The following is a 17,362-nucleotide window of genomic DNA, read 5'->3' as shown; positions in this document are numbered from 1 at the left end:
TTAAATATTTTTGAATGAGCGTTGCTGTTTACTTTCACTTTCGATTTCGCGATCACACCACTCTGTGTAAAGGGAGCACATCTTACAAGATCAGATATTTGTCAATGAGCTCAGAATCTGTTGAGCAGCAAATAGCCTACTCAAGCATGGTCTTGTCAGTCATCGCTCCTTATTCTTGACCTGGCTGAGATCAGTCAAATCGGACTCCTGCAGCTCTTGTTGGATGCAGGATTGCCAAGTCTGCGTTTTTTTCCAAAGAATTGGGCTTCTTTTAAACTATTGCCATGGGTTGATTTTCCCAAGTGGGTTAAAGGTTTGAAATATTACATAAATTACATTTGACTGAAATGCTTGTATTGAAACATTTTGCATTCTACCTATTCTACCTTTCATGGACTTTTTCATTAACTGTTCCCTCCTGGTGGAATGACCTGCCCAACTGAGTCCTTAATATTTTCAAGAAACAGCTGAAAACACATCTCTTTCATTTTCATTTGACCCTCTAACTCTAGCACTCTCTATTCTAATGCTAATTTTATTTTTCTCTGCTTATTTTTATTTAAAAATCTTGACCCTCTAACATTTGCACTCTCTATTCTATTTATATTCTATCTACTTGTTTTATTTATAAAGAAAAAAACACTAGCATTCTCTATTCTTTCTACTTATTTCCTTTTATTTATTATAAATAACGAGCTTCTATCACTAGCATTATCTGTTCTTTTTCTGTTCTATTGACTTGTTTTATTTTTAATTAAAAATAACCCTCTAACAATATCATTCCGTATTGTTTTTCTATTAAATCTACTTGTTTTCTTTTTATTTGTTATAAAAACAAAAGCAAAAAAACTAAAAAATACCTTGCTAGTACTCTTAGGCAAAGCCTACGACCCCCGCGACCTAATGTCCTCTTTTTGGAAATCTAAAATATGGTCACCCTAGGGTATATGAGCAAAGGAAACATTATCAAATATTTAGATTAAAGTGTTTAAAAAAAATATTTCCTTTCAATAAACGTTTGTATTAAACTTTTTATAAAATGTTTGTTTTTAACTATTTAATACATACAGTTTAGGCTACTTGGGATGGGATGCACGCGAGAACCCTGCCGAGAGACGCATCGGCATACTGTCGGCCTAAAGTGAATTCACTGTCATCTTCTAAAACAGCTGTGCTCTCTCTTGATCCTGGGACTGCTGGAAACTGAACTGGCCTTCGAAATTAATCCTCTAAACAAACTCAATGAACTCAATCAGGTTCCTGAATTTACAAACTCCCCTGCATCTGTACGAAAACTCCACACTAATCTAATTAGGCTATAATGAAGTCTGAAGTAAATAGGCTACACACAATTCACAAAGTTGCCTTGTATAAAGGGGTAAAAGGGAAGGAATCTATTGTAAAAGAAAACCAAGTTCATTCATTTTATAAAAAAACAACAACAAGTAGTTCACTTTCATTCTATATCATATTAGTGAAGTAATTATTGTGGGCAAGTGAAACAGAATTTATATTTAGTGAAATAAATCCTTTATTGCCATGTAAACAAATGTGTAAGGCCACTTGGAGATTGGTCCTGTGGTGAGATCAATGCCATCAGCGGTTTTGAATTTATATTTCACCTTTAAAATTACAATTCTCTCAAACTTACTCACCCATGTATCGTTCAAATTACACATGACTTTTTCTTCAAAGAGTAAATAAATGATCATTTTATCTTTTTTTGACAGCCCTTGGTCTCCATCCACTTTCATTTTAAGGAAGACATTCTTTTTGTGTTCCACAGAAAAATAAAAAAGTCATACAGGTTTAGAGCAGCATGAGGGTGAGTAAATGACTGAAGTGAAATGTTCGGATGAACTAACCCACCCAGTCTCTTTTGGAGTCCTGTCTTCCCAAGAGCAAAGATCATTCATATCATGTCTGGGGCTGGTTGAGTACCTGTGGTCAATGTGACCATTCATGTAAGCCTTTAAGGGAAAACATTCCACAAGTCTATTTAGGACATTCATGTCATCCTGGAACTAATAAAGGATCTCTTGCTCCTCTTCATCATTTGTGTCTTCACAATAGTCTTCTTTTGTCCGTAGAAGTGGAAGCTCAAGGTCCGGGTTGTCTCTGACTGGTAGTTGTCTTATCATGGGGCCATTTCCTATAAAAAGACAGAAACTCACACCCTAAGAACAGTACCTGGTCAAAACAATTATTGATTTAAAAACCAGCTTTGCCCATTTTCTTTTTCTTAAGGGCATTATGAGTATCCATTTTACCCAAATTATTACTGAAGCTGTACTTTAACACAATCAATCATGCCAGCAGAGGTCCAATATTGGCTATATGTTAAAGTCTCTCATAAATTAAAGAAAAACATGATTGTGTAGAATGATATTTTACCCATTACAAAAATAAAAAGTTTCACACATTACAGAAGTTCCAAAAAAAAAAAAAAAAAAAGTTTGATACATTAAATAATGACTTTAACAAAGTCAGCATGAAATGAAAATTCACACTATTTCTTAAATGCAGGTCTTATTGTGAACAATTCATCTGTACAGGTATTTCATTTTTTTCAAGAAAAAAAAATTACGCTAATTTATTATACAAGAATGTCAAAATAAAGAACGTGTCGCTACTTAAGTTTCATCACAACCTGTAAAAATTAATTGACTTTGAAACCGCCTATATGTCCTGATTGTTTCTGGGGTTTTTTTTCTTTTATTATTATGATTTTATGCATTTTGTCTCATCTTGTTGTTTTGTTTGGTGTTTATTGTGTAATACAAAACTATGCAAAACATTACAAATACAAGGGCATAATGAATGAGTCCTACCTTTGTTATAGTATGTTTTGAGGCCAACATGCAGTGATATGCCAGACAGACACACAGCAAAGCCCAACCAGTTGACTGTGCTCATTTTATCCCCCATGAACTCCACTGCCAGCAGCAGAGTGCACACCTCCTACAGACAGAGACAGAGATGAAGAGAATGTCTTTGAGAAGAATAGTCCTGGTCTAAGGCTAATAAAGGCTTTGAAATCTAGCTGTTGAGAAATGGAGAAAAACAAAACGATTAGGAATACAAAGAGCTTCTGCAGGTTTATTACTCATAAGTACAGTGCCCTCCAAAAGTATTGGAACAGTAAAGACAAAATTGCTCTGTTGGCTGTGGAGTCAAGACATTACAAATATGATTAAAAGATGAATATGAGACAAAACTACAGAATGTCACATTTTATTATTGGGTGATTCAACACAGATGTTTTACCAAATAAAAAGAACAGCCCTTTTAGAGTTTCATCCCTCTATCTGATGTGAGCATAAGTATTGGAACAGTTGCCTCACAGGTCTTTCTAAGTGATCAGCTGTGTCCTGTAGCATTACAGTTTTTCTCGATTGCTAACACACTATAACCAGGCTTTTGAACTAAAATTTCAAAACCATAACGCCATTTTTCAAAAAGCACACCCATTTTGCTGAATTATAAACACTATTCCCTGCTTTAACGCGAGTCAGATTTGGTGAACTGTTACTGCAAAACTCTACACACAAATCCCTACATTTCTCAGTGCTTACACCATGTGATCATTTAGAAAGCACTAGCATTCAATATTGTTCACTCAAGTCTGCACAGTTTGAGCTCAATTAGCACACAATTACTGAAGTGGAAACACTAGGAGTCAAAATGTATCACACACCAATCAGAACCTTCGCTGGATAGATAAAAGGGCCAAAGTCAGCTTACAGTTTTTCTCAGTGGCTTTGGTGCATTTCTCAGATCAGAAATGAAATTCTCAAAACTACTTGTTCAACCTCCACATCATCTAGTCACTTGTGCACACCATAAAAAGTTTCTCATTCTTTTGAACAAGTTGGGATTGCTTTGTTACATTCATGCAACTGATTATGTACATTTGTCTGTGGTTTCTTACATTATCAGTTGCTAATGTCATGTTGCTCAAAATGTATAGTTCTCTGTGCTATAAACTTAGCCCTCAAAACCTCGAGTCATTAGTTCATCGTATAAATCATTACGGTAAATGCAAAATGGTTGATCTAGTTGTCAAACTGTCAGGCATATTTTCTACACATTTCTATTAGACTTTTTATAAATTTGCCATGAATTGTTCAAGTGAATCTTGGCTTTCACTAATGAAGAGAATATAGATCAATCAATGACAAACCAGTTCTCTGAAATAGCTCAAAGGTACATCTCATGAACCTTCAATCGGAAAGCATATATAGAAAGAGGACAACACAAGACTTACAAATTCTGATAGTGGACTTTCTAATTTTTATTTTCGCCTTTGTGCACATATTTCTTTTTATAATCTATTTACAATGATGTTGTAATGTGTTTTTTTTTTTGGTCAGACCACTAGTAAAAGTGTAACTGTGAATCATATCCAGTCTTTTTCAATCAATATCCCACATACAGTAATGTGTACATTTGTACTTTTGAAAGGAAATATGACATGCATAAGAAGTGCAGCCTTCTGCATTTCAATACAGTAACTGTCATCCAAACTGTTGCCATAGTTTACATCAGGTAATACTACATTAACAGAGTGCACTGTTATATTGACAACATGACTAAGCATTTTACCTATCTTGTTTGTGAACAATGACACAAGGACATCAGGCAAGCAAGAGGATTTTACCCCCACTGCCTGGCCAGGGCCAGTATAACCTGTGATGTTGAGGAGGTTCTTTGGCCTGTCCCTGAATAATTATTTTTGTTGTTTGCTGTATTGTACTGTACTCTACAGTACATTAAATTGAGGGATAAAACATTTGGGGAGTACCACAAGCAACACTTATTACCGTTTTTGTAGTATTGTTTTTAATTTATCTCATCAGTGTGTAAAACTGTTGTAGTGTGTGTGTTTTTGACTGTTTGTGTGTCGTGTCTGAGAGCAAAGTTTGGTTTTTCAGCAAGATTGAGTTGTTTTGAGTGGAGAGCTTCATTTTGACCTGAATATAGGAAGTTTGGGGAATTGAGTTCGAAGTTATGGATTCGTGTTTACTGTTTTGAGAATACAAGGCATAGTTTCAAGAAATGTGTTTAAGCAATAGAGTAAAACTGTAATTCTTCAGCTATTAAAAGCAGGGAATGTGTCATATGAGTTATATCCATTACTTCTGCATTCTGAATCTTGCATTCGATGACACACAAACCAGCATGAAGATGAGGAAGCTGACTTTGAGAGAAAAGCAAGCAATTTGGATGCTAAAAGAAAAGAGGAAGTCAATTAGAGCTATAGCAAAAACAAAAGGCATGAAGAAATCAAGAGTTTGGAAACCACCAGCGACACCAGCAACCAACAACTACCTGATCTGCTGAGAAAACAACAGTAGTTGATGACAGACAAATCATAAAAGCGGTGAAAATGAATCCTAAAAGACGTGTCTGTAAAATCACCAACAACTTCCAGAAAGCTGGGGTGATGCTCTGACAATTTACTGTCCTCAGGAGACTTTGACACAGAATTACAGATGCTACACAGCAAGATGCCAACCTCTGACCAACACCAAAAATAGAAAGGCAAGATTAGAGTTTGCAAAAAAGCACAAAGGTGAGCCAAAAGAGTTTTGGAACCGTGTTTATGGACCGATGAGACAAAGAGGAACCTTTATCTAAGTGATGGGAAAGCAAAAATGTGGAGAAAAAAAGGGAACTGCAATGATCTCAAGCATACAGCCTCATCTGTAAAGCATGGTGGAGGTTAGGGATGTGCCCGAAGCCGAATACCTTATTCGGAAAGGCACGGATAATGGCTTCAAAACGAATAACGAATTCATCCGAATAACAGAAAAAATATTCGGCAGACACAATCACATGTTTGCTGGAACAGCACATTAGTGAGGTCTGCGGTTGTTAAGATTTGTGCAATAATAATGGCTAGAACTGCTTTGATAGCATTTGACACAGTTTCATACAGATAATATCATGGTGATCATTGCGTTAAAGAATGTGGTCTCCTCAGCAATAAACTATCCGCGCGCTCCTTTTTTGATTTGCTGCCTGTCAGTGCCGGATTATTGCTACTAAAAACAAACACAACCAATGCCCTGAAAAATGCATCAAAATAAGTTTAAATCTTGTATTTTGCAAATAGGATACAGAATCTCTAATCTCAACCTTCAACTTCCCAGTTTATTAATGCCCTAATTACTTTATTAACTCTGTTACATTTAGTATTAAAACAAGTCCAGCGACGCTAATAACTAGATCTGGCAACACGGTGGAGCGGAGTGGAGACGGCATTTGCGCCAAGCTCGTTCACTCAGCTGCTGCGAGTCAGTCACATGAATTTATTCAGCGACATGATTTTAAATAATTTTTCATATGTTTTCAAATTTTATTTTTGAACATGAAACATTTACGGAGGTCTGGACCTCATAGCTGGCTATGGGCCTGGATGTATAAAGTGAATGAGTGTAAACTAGCCTATATGAATAAAATTAGCTCAAATCAATAGCCGTGTTGGGGTCTATGCGCGTCTCTCAGAAATCAGAGCTTTGTCTGGAATTATATCAACTAACTGGCAAAAATATCCTAAAAACGGTCCTAACTTCAAACCTTTTCGAAATCCAACTGTAAAAACGCATTACATTAGCCTTTTTTGTGAATGGCATCACATTTAATTATACAAGACGAAGAAAAGCGAGGTTTGATCAAGGCTTTTGGAGGGTCCAAATGATTTGTTGTGCTCTGTTGATAAAATACTCGTAAATGATCACAGACTCCAGCAATACATGATCTCCAAGTTACTTCAAGTTCAAGCGAGCTTTATTGTCATTCTGCTATGAGTACTGAACACTTTCTTTCCATTAATTTTTTTTCTACTAGTGCTCTTATTTAAGATTGTGGATGCTTGTCTCTTGACAAATTTGTACACAGTTTCACTGGAAAACAAGGAGAATAAAGTTATTTTTCTTTTTTGATCAACATTTTCTGTAGTTTTAAACTGAAAATATTTGCAAAGTTATAATTATAATAAAATTAATTTCTTTAGTTATACAAGGCATATTTGTTAAATGAAAACTACGAATCGAACAGATTTGCATTTAAAATGGTATTTTCACGTAATTTGACGGACTTCCTGTTTAAGCCACGCCCACTTCCGGATCCATCTGAATACAGATACAAATAATTTTGAGATTGTCACAGATACAGATACAGATACAAATAATGGCTCCGCTGCACACCCCTAGTGGAGGTGGTGTGATGGCATTGATGACTTTACTGATGACTTAATGTATGATGACAGTAGCAGAAAGAATTTGGAAGGGTACAAAACCATCTTGCCTACCAATATTCAAGAAAATGCCACCAGATTCATTGGGAAGTGCTTCATATTGCATCAGGACAATGACCCTGAACACCCTGCCAGTTCAGTCAAGGGGTTTATAAGGGCAAAGAAATGGAAAGTCTTAGATTGCCCAAGTCAATCTCCAGATTTAAATCCGATTGAACATGAATTTCACCAGCTGGAGAGGAGAGTAAAGGCAGAAACTCCCCAAAAACAAGCAACAACTGGAATTGGCTGTTTCGTCTCATATTCATCTTTTAATCATATTTGCAAATGTCTCGACTCCACAGCCAATAGAGCAATTTTGTCTTTACTGTTCAATACTTACTGAGAGACTTAGGAGGAGCGTCTTCCCCCAGGCCATCAGGCTCCTAAACTCTAACTCGGTCTCATAACACCACATGACTCCATTTAAATATCACTAATATCAATAAGTTATTCATAATATTTTTCTACCTCATATTGCTGCTATGTAAATACCCTGTACAACTTTTTTGCACATTCCTGCTTATATTATTATTATTATTTAAATCAACAACATACTGACCTGCACATTTATATTTATATTTTTTATCTTTTATTTTTTCTACTTTTTTTTTTATATTTATGTATATTTTGTGTGTTTGTATTCTATATAATTGCACTGTCCTTGGAGCGGACCTGACTTACATTTCGCTGCTGGTTATACCTGTCTAATTGTGTATGAGACAAATAAAAATCTTGAATCTTATGGAGGGCACTGTATGTGAAAGCAACAAAGATGTATTCTCACCTTAAAAATGCCTGCAATAGATAGCGTCAGACTGGAGGTGCGGGACACCAGCAAGAACTCAGAAAAGCCCAGGCCAAATGCCAGCATGCCACCCACAGACAGCGTCACTAGAGTGTAGAGCAGGGGGGAGAGCTCACTGACCCGGAAGAGCTTCTCTGTGGTACTCACACTCAGGCCTGCTCAGCAATCACAGGATTAAGAAACAAGCAAACAGATCTGTAAAGATTGCAGTGCCACTGGTAACCAAGAGACATATTTTACACTAAGTAAATTAAATCAATTTTAAAACTATTAAGATTTAGTCCATTGTGACTTTCATGACAGGTCTTAGAGCAAAAAATTATTCTTACATAATAAGTACACATTATGGTAATATTCGTTGTATTAAATCGAAGCTGATTTTATTTTTTATTTTTTTTAAATGTGTATATTTTTACCTACTACAATATTATAATGTCTTATTTTTTATTTTGAGGTAAAATATGACCCTGACATTTCTTTGTGAGATTTGCACTTATCGAAGACAAAATACTAAAATACAGCTCAAATTAAATAATTTTTTCTCAAATGTTTTTGTGACCACTAGATGAAGATTTCTTAAATTATTTTTTTAGAGATCACACTCATAAAAGCAATTTCTAAACAGCAAATTATTTAACAACTGAGCATAGCTAAAAAAAAAAAAAAAAAAAAAAACAGCATTTCAAATTGTATTAATTGCAAATGATTTTCTCAAATCTTAATCTTATTGGACGGCCCGTGTTTTTGCTTTGCGAAACTGAAAAGATTCGTCGGACAGGATGAAAAAAAATAAAAAAAACATTCGCATTTTTAGTGCGTGAATGTTCGGGGTCTATGTGGAAGCATCCATAGGAAGCTGTTGTTTTATTCCAGCGCGTCATCGCGTCTGAAATTTGTTTCGCTTTTTCATGGAAAGGCCTTAATACTTCCACATTTTCCAGGATTATGGAACATACACTGCTAATAAAAAATTTGGGATAATGTTTGTAAAAATGCTCATCAAGTCTGCATTTATTTGATCAAATATACAGCAAGCACAGTAATATTGTAAAAATATATATATATTTATTTTAATATATTTCAATACATTTTAATATATATATAAAAAAATATATTCAATATGTCTGACTGACCTTCATTAAAAAGAAATAGAGGAAAGAGGCCCAGGAACATGAGAGGCTGCAGATGGTACATAGTGTCTATGGGGTTCTGAAGGCCTGTGTAGCAAAGACAAGGACATAAGAGTCACGAGAATTCACCACTTCACCATACAGATTGAACAAAGTTCATAACATGTTGACTTACCAAGCTCTGCTTTTTGCATAAGCAATTGAGTGAGAGTCCAGCGGATCCCTCCGATAAAAGAGGCCAACAGGACCATGATGAAACCCTCCAAATTAAACTGAGTGGACTTCAGTGTGAACATGAACAGACCACTGGCTATCAGCAACACCACGAGGATCAGGAATGGGTTCTGTTGGGTTAAAAAATAAAAAAAAGAGTCAGGCAGCACACATTACTACAACATGTCAAGTAAATACATCACAGAAAAAAGTTGCATTCATGAATTTTAATACATCTAAAATCAAAAGTGAACATGAACTGGTTTATAATGGCTTCCTGTTACAATGGATTTTACCCTCTTAAATCACCTAATGGCTTGGCAACGGCATGTATTACTGATTGCTTGCTATTAATGTTCCAGTACGACTCTCCCAGGTTATGTGAAAATTTTAAAGTGACAAAACTGCAGCGGAATCATACAGCTTTTATGCATTTATGAAACACTGCTTTATTTTCCTTCCCTTTCTTTATTTTGTTTAATCATCTCTATAAACATTGATATTATGTCAAAAGTACAAAAGTTTGTTTAATTTGAGTTGTCTTTGAAGAGATCTGTATTTACATCTGATGTGTTTTTTTTTAATAGTCTAAGCTTCATTTGAAATGTAAGAACACAGATCACCCTTTCTCTTTGCAGTCTACACAGTTTTATCAAACACCATTCTCAAAGTGAACTTTTGCCTGTATGCTGTTATTTCTGTTTTATTTTATGGTATCTGCAAGCAGAACTGAAAGCCATTCAAAAGCCTGATTTATAATCGAGACTTCATCTGACAAAATCCCCATAGCCATAAGATAAAGACACTAGCTGTGCTGTGATTTGTTAACTGTTCACTAAGGGAAAAAGTTAGAAGCAAAAGAATATCTTTTTGACATACATTGGTGAGCCAATTACTGCTCAGCTAAATAGAGAAACATCTAATCAAGACACACTCAGTGGCAAAAAAAATAAGTTGGGTTAACATCTCACATGCAGTTTTCAAATTGTTCTTCTCAGTGTGACCTCTCAAAAAAACTCACAGCATATTTATTAAAGAGCATTTTAACAGTCCTTTAACATGATCTAAAAACGTCTAATCAAAAATCTCTGCTGTTAAAACATACGTCATTATCCTTCACCACAGTTGGAATGCACTCTCTTTAAAATGTCTAAATGTACTTTAACGTCACACTCTATAACATGCTGTTCTCTATCGTCTGGGGTGATAATGATTATATTATGTGCACACATACATAGACAGAGAGCAGCCAGTTCAACAAAGTTTTACACGTTGGTGCCTATGGCTAACTTGACCATGCATCTTGATGTGGTCTTTATGTATGTAAAATATAGGCTTAATGGGTCTGAACTAAAAATAGCTTCCTTTGAACAATAGCTTCCTTTAAAGGGGTCATATGAAATGATTTCAAGTTTTCCTTTCTCTTTGGAGTGTTACAAGCTGATTGAAAGTCTCAAAACCAAAGAGATATTCTTTATCAAAGTTAAGACTCTGCCACGCACCGCTAAAACGCCCATTCAAACATGCCCCCACATGTCTACATCACGGTGTGGGAAGATTTGTGTAATGCTGCTCAAATGTTCACGCAAGGAGAGAAGGCATGGTTTCAGTAACCGCAGTAGTGTTGATGCAGCCATGTCAGGGAGACGCTGTGTGTTTCTATGCTAAAGCAAAAGCACTTTATTAGGCCTTCTGAAAGCAGATGCATTTAGGAATCATTAAGATTACTTACAACAGAACAGTACAACCCAGATGTTATCACAACGCATTTTATGGACGACCATTTCGTGAACCTAGGAGAAGAGGTCATTCTGATTTTGCTATGACAATCTGGCGCTTCTGAATTAGCGACTGTAAGTATGTTTTGCTATTAATTGAAGTATTTATTGACTGTTCAAATGCGGAGTTTTGTGCGTTGTGTGTGTGTGTGTGCTCACTTGTGTGAGAGAGGGAGACAAGGTCACACAATCGCGGCTTGTTTGCAAACACATTTGAGCATCATCACTGTGTCTGTCACGCAACTCTGTTCCTCTTTCGAGCTTGAACTGATGTTAAAACTAAGGACATTATTAACTGTCTTTACATTTATTTTGAAAGCTAAAGCTCGCAATTATAGAAAGGGGTGTTACATTTCCGACTCGTGCTTGTGGTGTTTGGCCAATCACAATGCATTATGTCAGCTGGCCAATCAGGGCAGACTGCACTTGTCGGAAGGAGGACTTGTCTTTGTAGAAAATGAAGTGTTTGAGAGAGGCAGGGCATAGAGGATCTACAATAAATGTACAGTATTTGAAAAATGTGTTTGTTTTTTTACATTAAAGCATGTCAACATATTCTGTTACACCAAATACACAAAATAATGATCTCTAAAAAAAAAAAGCATCATATGACCCCTTTAAGTCCTTTATTCAAGAATTGAGTGTATTTCACACTTACCGGTTCCTCCAGTTTGAAGACCAGAGAGAAAAAGAGAATGAAGAGAACAGCTGAAGACTTGGTCATGGTGTACCTAGAAGACACCCCAAATTCCCAAGTAGTTTCAATTAAACTTGCATTTCCTGAAGCAAACACCTGTGTTTGTAGATGTTCAGAGTTCAAGTTAAGACTGGAATACACTACATGACTATTACATAGATTTTGCCCCAATTTGTAGTCTGGAGGAATTAATTGCTAAAAGTATTTTGGGTAATCTCTGTTGACAGATTTCACAGAAAATAATGAAGAGTATGAAAGGAAGAAAGATTTTTAAGCTTCAGGCTTTGATTTCATCTCGAGTTTGGTTTCATCCAGAGAATAACAAATGATTTTAGAACATATATTATTTTCATATAACATTCATCTCCTAGCAACGTGATGCCCAGTAAGCATTTACAAAGATGATACGCAAGAAAAAAAAATTGTGATTCATCAAATTATGTAAGAAAAAGAGTCCTACGACACAAGTGTAGAAAACTGGTTGCCAGGAACAACACTAAAGCATTCATATATTTTTATCATTTTAACAGTCACTGCACAATCCCATGACTAATTCAATCAATTAAGTATGAATTTAATTAAATATGCATTTAAAAATAGACAACACATCTACATGCGAGGCTAACAATATCTACAAAATGTTTGAATGAAGTCTGTGGCTGTGTTCGAAATGGCATACTTGCTTACTGCCCAGTACACAGTGTATACTACCTACTATTTTTTAAGAATAGTGTGTGAAACAGTATACAATAAGCAACAAAATGTTTCAGAGTAGTATGCCGCATTGTATACCGTGCTGTCACGACAAAAAAATAACCTTAATTCAGCACAGCTGTCGAGGTTGTTACCTTACAAATAAATGTGTGAACCATTCTTTTTTTTTACAAAGGCTTGTTAATAAGGATGCATACTAGTAAACAATGCTATATTGCCCAATTGAACTCATCTCATAATTAATTAACTTGAATCTTGAACAGAACTGGATCAACACTAAGCTGTCTTTAATTGAACAATATTTTCTTTTTGGCAGTTACACTTAGTGAAAAAAGCAATATATTCTAGTTACACTAAGTGCAAATAATGATACATTTTGTTTATTTATATATTACGGCAATACTATTATTATTTAATATCTTTGAAACAATCTGTACTGTGCTATAAGTGCTATAGAGATAAAGGTGACGTCATTTGATTTGATCGGAAATGTGCCATAGAAATTAAGTTACAATTTATGTCACTGTAAAAAAAAATATTTTTAAGGCAACCAGCTTCAGCAGATTTTTGAGTTCTTTCAAATTATTTTTGCAGGAGATTCTCAACTTTTTGTTGTATAAACTTAAAACAAGTTGAGAGAACTCAAATCTGCTGAAGCTAGTTGCCTTAATTTTAAGTTGGCTCAGCTTTTTTTTTTTTTTTATACTGTGTACTAACGCTATTGTTTTGAGATACAGAGCAATAGTTTGTAGTTTACAGTAATATGTATATACAAATAAAGTGTTACATTTATATTTACTATCCCCCGTCTCCAGTTCACTCACACATTTGAAGATGAAACGTTACATGCAGCGTGTTGCATTCTGGGAAACAGTATCCCATATGCATACATCAATTGTAAACAAATGTAGCAGGTAATCCGGGAATTCAATGTATACAGAAAATTCACATACTATTCACATTATACACACTGCATACTGCAATAAAGTAGGAGTTTTATGGTAGTATGGCATTCTGAACACTGTTTGTCCTTGTACTGATTTCAGTGTGCTTGAGTTACATTTAGCAGATTCTGGCAAATATCATCCGGGTATTCCATGCATACAGAAAATTTGCATACTATGCACAGTATACATACTGGATGCTGCAGAAATAGTAAGAGTAGTATGACACTATGGCATTTCGAACACAGCATATGCATCTGTAGTACTTAAGGTTAAGGGATGTTTTATGTTTGAGGAATACGAATAAAATTCTGCCTTGCAAGCACTATAAAATCCAATCTCTCAGGTAATAGCATGCTTACAAACTAATAGTGATGAAAAGGAAGCTCCAGTTGGACAATCCGATATCCAGCGCTGTCGCCAGGGCTGATGGACACAGACAAACAGGTGTTTACATATTACTGTATGATGAATCACTGTACATCATAAATAATTCTATGCTAAAACTTGAAAATGATCTGATGAATAATGGGCTTGTGGACATGATTCCGAGCAGAGACTCGCTACATTCAATCAGTGTGGACTTCACCCACCCAAAAGATAACAGGTTTTATCTCCTCAGCTACCATTATGACACACATTCAAACACATTTTTGGTCTTTGGACTCACTGATGAATTTTTTCCCCAAAACAAACAAAAAATTCTTACCTGTTGGGGCCACTTTAGAAAGGTAAACCTTCCAGGGAAGTGTCACTCGAGGCTTTCCCGTCCAGCATTGCATGGCAAAGCGTGTCAGTGTGGAGAAACTGAAAATTATTACGAGATGGACCAGCGTCATGAACAGAGGGAAGTGGAAGTCCTGAGGCAGATAAAAAAAAAACAGACATTATACAAACCAAATGGACAAAAACAAGCCCTTTTCAAAACAAAGAACAGGCAGGTTTTCACCCAGCTGAACTATATCTTACCCTCATGAGCCACTTGTTGTAGAATGTTATGCCAATGGAAAACACATAGTAGAAGAGCACCAGGCCCACGGTGCGCAGCGCCCTGAGGAGGAACTGCGTCGGGCACGCCATCCTGGACAACCCGGATCCGACAAGGCACAGCTAAACACGATTACCATGAGCTAGTATGTTAACTCTGGGTAGGTTGATAAGAGCATGCAGGGCCAAAGTTTGATGTGCGCGAGTATTGATCAAAGAAGCACTTGTCGAACAGCGCAACATATTGTATCAGAACAGCTGTGCTTTTATGATGTTTGATGAAGTTTACTTTTTGTTTTAACAGGCGTTTAAACAATAAACTCCAACTAAACGTTGTCTCACACACTCGCGAGCACAAAACCTAGTTATTTCAACTGATGCTGTGACAGTTTGCACACGTTGACTGCGCCATTTACTGCTAACCAGAACTAGCTAAGGTCAGTGACCACATTTTCTTACCTCACTGTTTACATAGTCCTCGTAAAACAAAAAGCTGGTAGCATTAAACACTATGTGACCATCATTTGGATACGCGAGTCGCCTCACAGAGCACTAAGGTGACATTAACGCGAGACTCAAATAACTGTTGTTGTTTGTGAAGCTACAGACACCCCTGTGTAGTTACTTCTGCTGCTGTGACGTTGCTCTGCTGGCACACGCGCTGCAGCCCGGGAAAATTTGAATTCTACACATAATGTTTTGAAATTAAAGCTTTTTCTGAATTTTTATTAAGAACAGAAAAAGTGCCAAAGCCAATGTAAATGCGATAAATAGTAGAATGGCTGCTGTTTGTTATGTTTAGTGCTGATCGGTTCGTTCTGTTGATTCGAATCGTTTTGATGAATCAGTTGAACCGGTTCATGAAACGAATCGTTCACGAATCGGACTGATTCGATCTTGAGCGGTTCTCCAGTCAAGAACTCATCGGCTGAATTCAGAATAAAGTTGTCTTGTAATAATATAATTACCACCGACATGGTCCGAGAACCGATGATTAAGCTGATAGTTTGTGAAGTGAACATTTAACTGATGGACACACGAAATTATAGTAAACTCCCTCCCTAATAAAATGTGTTTATAATTTATAACCGAAAGAGAGAGGAAAAATAAATAAAAAATTAAACTAAATATAAAAGACAGCAGTTTAAAGTTTTAAATGATCTTTAGCATTCTAGAAAATCTGGATTTGTTTTGTTATATGCACTTAAAAGAACCAATAAGCATAAGAAATTCAATAAATACCTTAAAATAATCACTACGTTTGCTGCTGTGTATGTGATAGTTGTCAAAAAAACAAAACAAATTATCAGATATATTTTATGATTCAAAGACATGTTTTTCCAAAAGTATGCCCAGGTTCCTGTTGACTTTATTGATTGATTTTATTTTATATTTACAAAATCTCTCCAATTTTATTTAGAATATTTTACACACTATCTTATAATTTCACGTGCATAGGTAACAAGGTAAAACTGAAGTAAATTCAATCCACAACACATATATAAAACACATAATGTGGCTGAATTTATCACATGCGATTTTATTTAACAATACAACTATTTAGAACAAATCCAAACATAAAAATACACATTTCAATCTAAACTGCTAGGCAGCATTGATGGGCGAAAGAACAAATACAAATAGCGATATCAGAATATATCAAGAAATATAACAAAGATCAACGATAACAGCCAGGGGAAAGAAAACTCAATTATAATCTAAATAAAGCGATACATAAAAGGATAATAAATAATCAACACAAAAGAGTTGAATTGATTTGTTCAAAAGAACCAATTCACGGAAATGATTCGAACATTCCACCACCCCACCTTTAATAAGTTCGTCACCCAGAACTCTAGGGGTCGCTGACGATTCCTTCCAGTGGAGCGTGATGTGGAAATGAACGAGCAGTACTTCCTGTCTTTGCATTTGCTGGTTGGGGTGTTTTGTTTTTGTTCCCGTCCGGTTTTCACAAGTAAGTTATACATAAACGCTGTGCCTGTTAGTGTATTATAATATAGAACACTTGACTCTTGTGTTTTGAATGGCTGTTTCTAATCAGCGTGCTGCATTTCGTTTTAAGAATGGCTGAAGAAGAGGACGAACCTGGTTTTGATGAGGATTTAGACGACGGAGGTAACGGGGTAGACTCGGGCCAAGGTAAAAGAAAGCGGCTTTTTTCCAAGGAGCTTCGCTGCATGATGTATGGGTTTGGAGACGACCAAAATCCCTACACCGAATCAGTGGATATACTGGAGGATCTGGTGATCGAGTTCATCACGGAGATGACACACAAGGCGATGTCTATAGGGCGCCAGGGTCGCGTGCAAGTGGAGGACATTGTCTTTCTTATCCGCAAGGACCCTAGAAAGTTTGCGAGAGTGAAGGACCTGCTCACTATGAACGAGGAGCTGAAGAAGGCTCGCAAAGCCTTTGACGAGGCAACTTATGGATCTTAAAATAGGCCATCGGTTGCTATGTCGTTCATGCAATCCATGAAAAGGGTTATTTTTTATTTTCGCCTATAATAGAATTTTACCGGTTGTGATCCCTAGTCCACTTTTCTTACAGCTTTGTGTTACTTCAGTTGCTTGACAGTTCACAGTTCATTTGAGTGTTCGTTTATTGTGTGTGTTTAAGATGTTGTACAATAAAGATGCATTTGTTAAACATTTAATGCAAGTTTATTATTGTTTTGAAAAGCCTTTATGTACACTTTAAAAATCAGAAGAAACATGGCTGTTTCTTAGATAACATGTACAACAACCCTAGTATAATATCCCTAATGACA

General features: G+C 36.0%; 3 protein-coding genes across 5 annotated transcripts in view; 2 read left to right on the top strand and 1 right to left on the bottom strand.

Moving 5' to 3' along the window:
* LOC306861073 (ninjurin-1-like) overlaps positions 1–17,362 on the top strand; it is a gene marked incomplete at both ends in the record, with an annotated part of 649,099 nt that overhangs the window by 300,022 nt on the left and 331,715 nt on the right. The gene's annotated exons all lie outside the window — the stretch shown is intronic.
* Positions 1,508–15,404, bottom strand: LOC306860699 (solute carrier family 35 member C2-like). Of its 3 annotated transcripts, none has more exons than XR_013783402.1 (10): positions 15,031–15,229; positions 14,554–14,694; positions 14,294–14,444; positions 13,947–14,010; positions 11,888–11,960; positions 9,414–9,582; positions 9,242–9,325; positions 8,088–8,263; positions 2,832–3,043; positions 1,508–2,152 (listed from the first exon to the last, which is right to left on the bottom strand). XR_013783402.1 is itself a non-coding variant. In XM_079402528.1 (10 exons), the coding sequence occupies exons 2-10, from the start codon at positions 14,662–14,664 to the stop codon at positions 2,025–2,027; spliced, it is 1,086 nt and encodes a 361-aa protein (XP_079258654.1). In that variant the 5' UTR covers positions 14,665–14,694; positions 15,031–15,219; the 3' UTR covers positions 1,508–2,024. The 3 variants fall into 3 exon arrangements, 1 of the variants encoding a protein (XP_079258654.1); XM_079402528.1 differs by having other exon boundaries at positions 2,832–2,961; positions 15,031–15,219; XR_013783401.1 differs by having other exon boundaries at positions 14,554–15,404.
* On the top strand, positions 15,392–17,246 carry LOC306860700 (transcription initiation factor TFIID subunit 13-like). Its single transcript, XM_079402529.1, has 2 exons — positions 15,392–16,546; positions 16,655–17,246. The coding sequence occupies exon 2, from the start codon at positions 16,656–16,658 to the stop codon at positions 17,028–17,030; it is 375 nt and encodes a 124-aa protein (XP_079258655.1). The 5' UTR covers positions 15,392–16,546; position 16,655; the 3' UTR covers positions 17,031–17,246.

This window comes from Barbus barbus (genome assembly GCF_936440315.1).
Source record: "Barbus barbus genome assembly, chromosome: 41".
Lineage (NCBI taxonomy): Eukaryota > Metazoa > Chordata > Actinopteri > Cypriniformes > Cyprinidae > Barbus > Barbus barbus.
The sequence above is the reverse complement of the archived record's forward strand: the minus strand, read 5'-3'. Positions and strand labels throughout refer to the sequence as shown.

Coding starts and splice junctions, on each gene's coding strand:
- LOC306860700 (XM_079402529.1), top strand. CDS start 16,656: ATGGCTGAAGAAGAGGACGAACCTGGTTTTGATGAGGATTTAGACGAC.
- LOC306860699 (XM_079402528.1), bottom strand. CDS start 14,664: ATGGCGTGCCCGACGCAGTTCCTCCTCAGGGCGCTGCGCACCGTGGGC. Junction 14,445..14,553: donor ACAACAAGTGGCTCATGAGG/GTAAGATATAGT, acceptor TATCTGCCTCAG/GACTTCCACTTCCCTCTGTT. Junction 2,962..8,087: donor CTATTGCAGGCATTTTTAAG/GTGAGAATACAT, acceptor CTCTGTCTGTAG/GAGGTGTGCACTCTGCTGCT.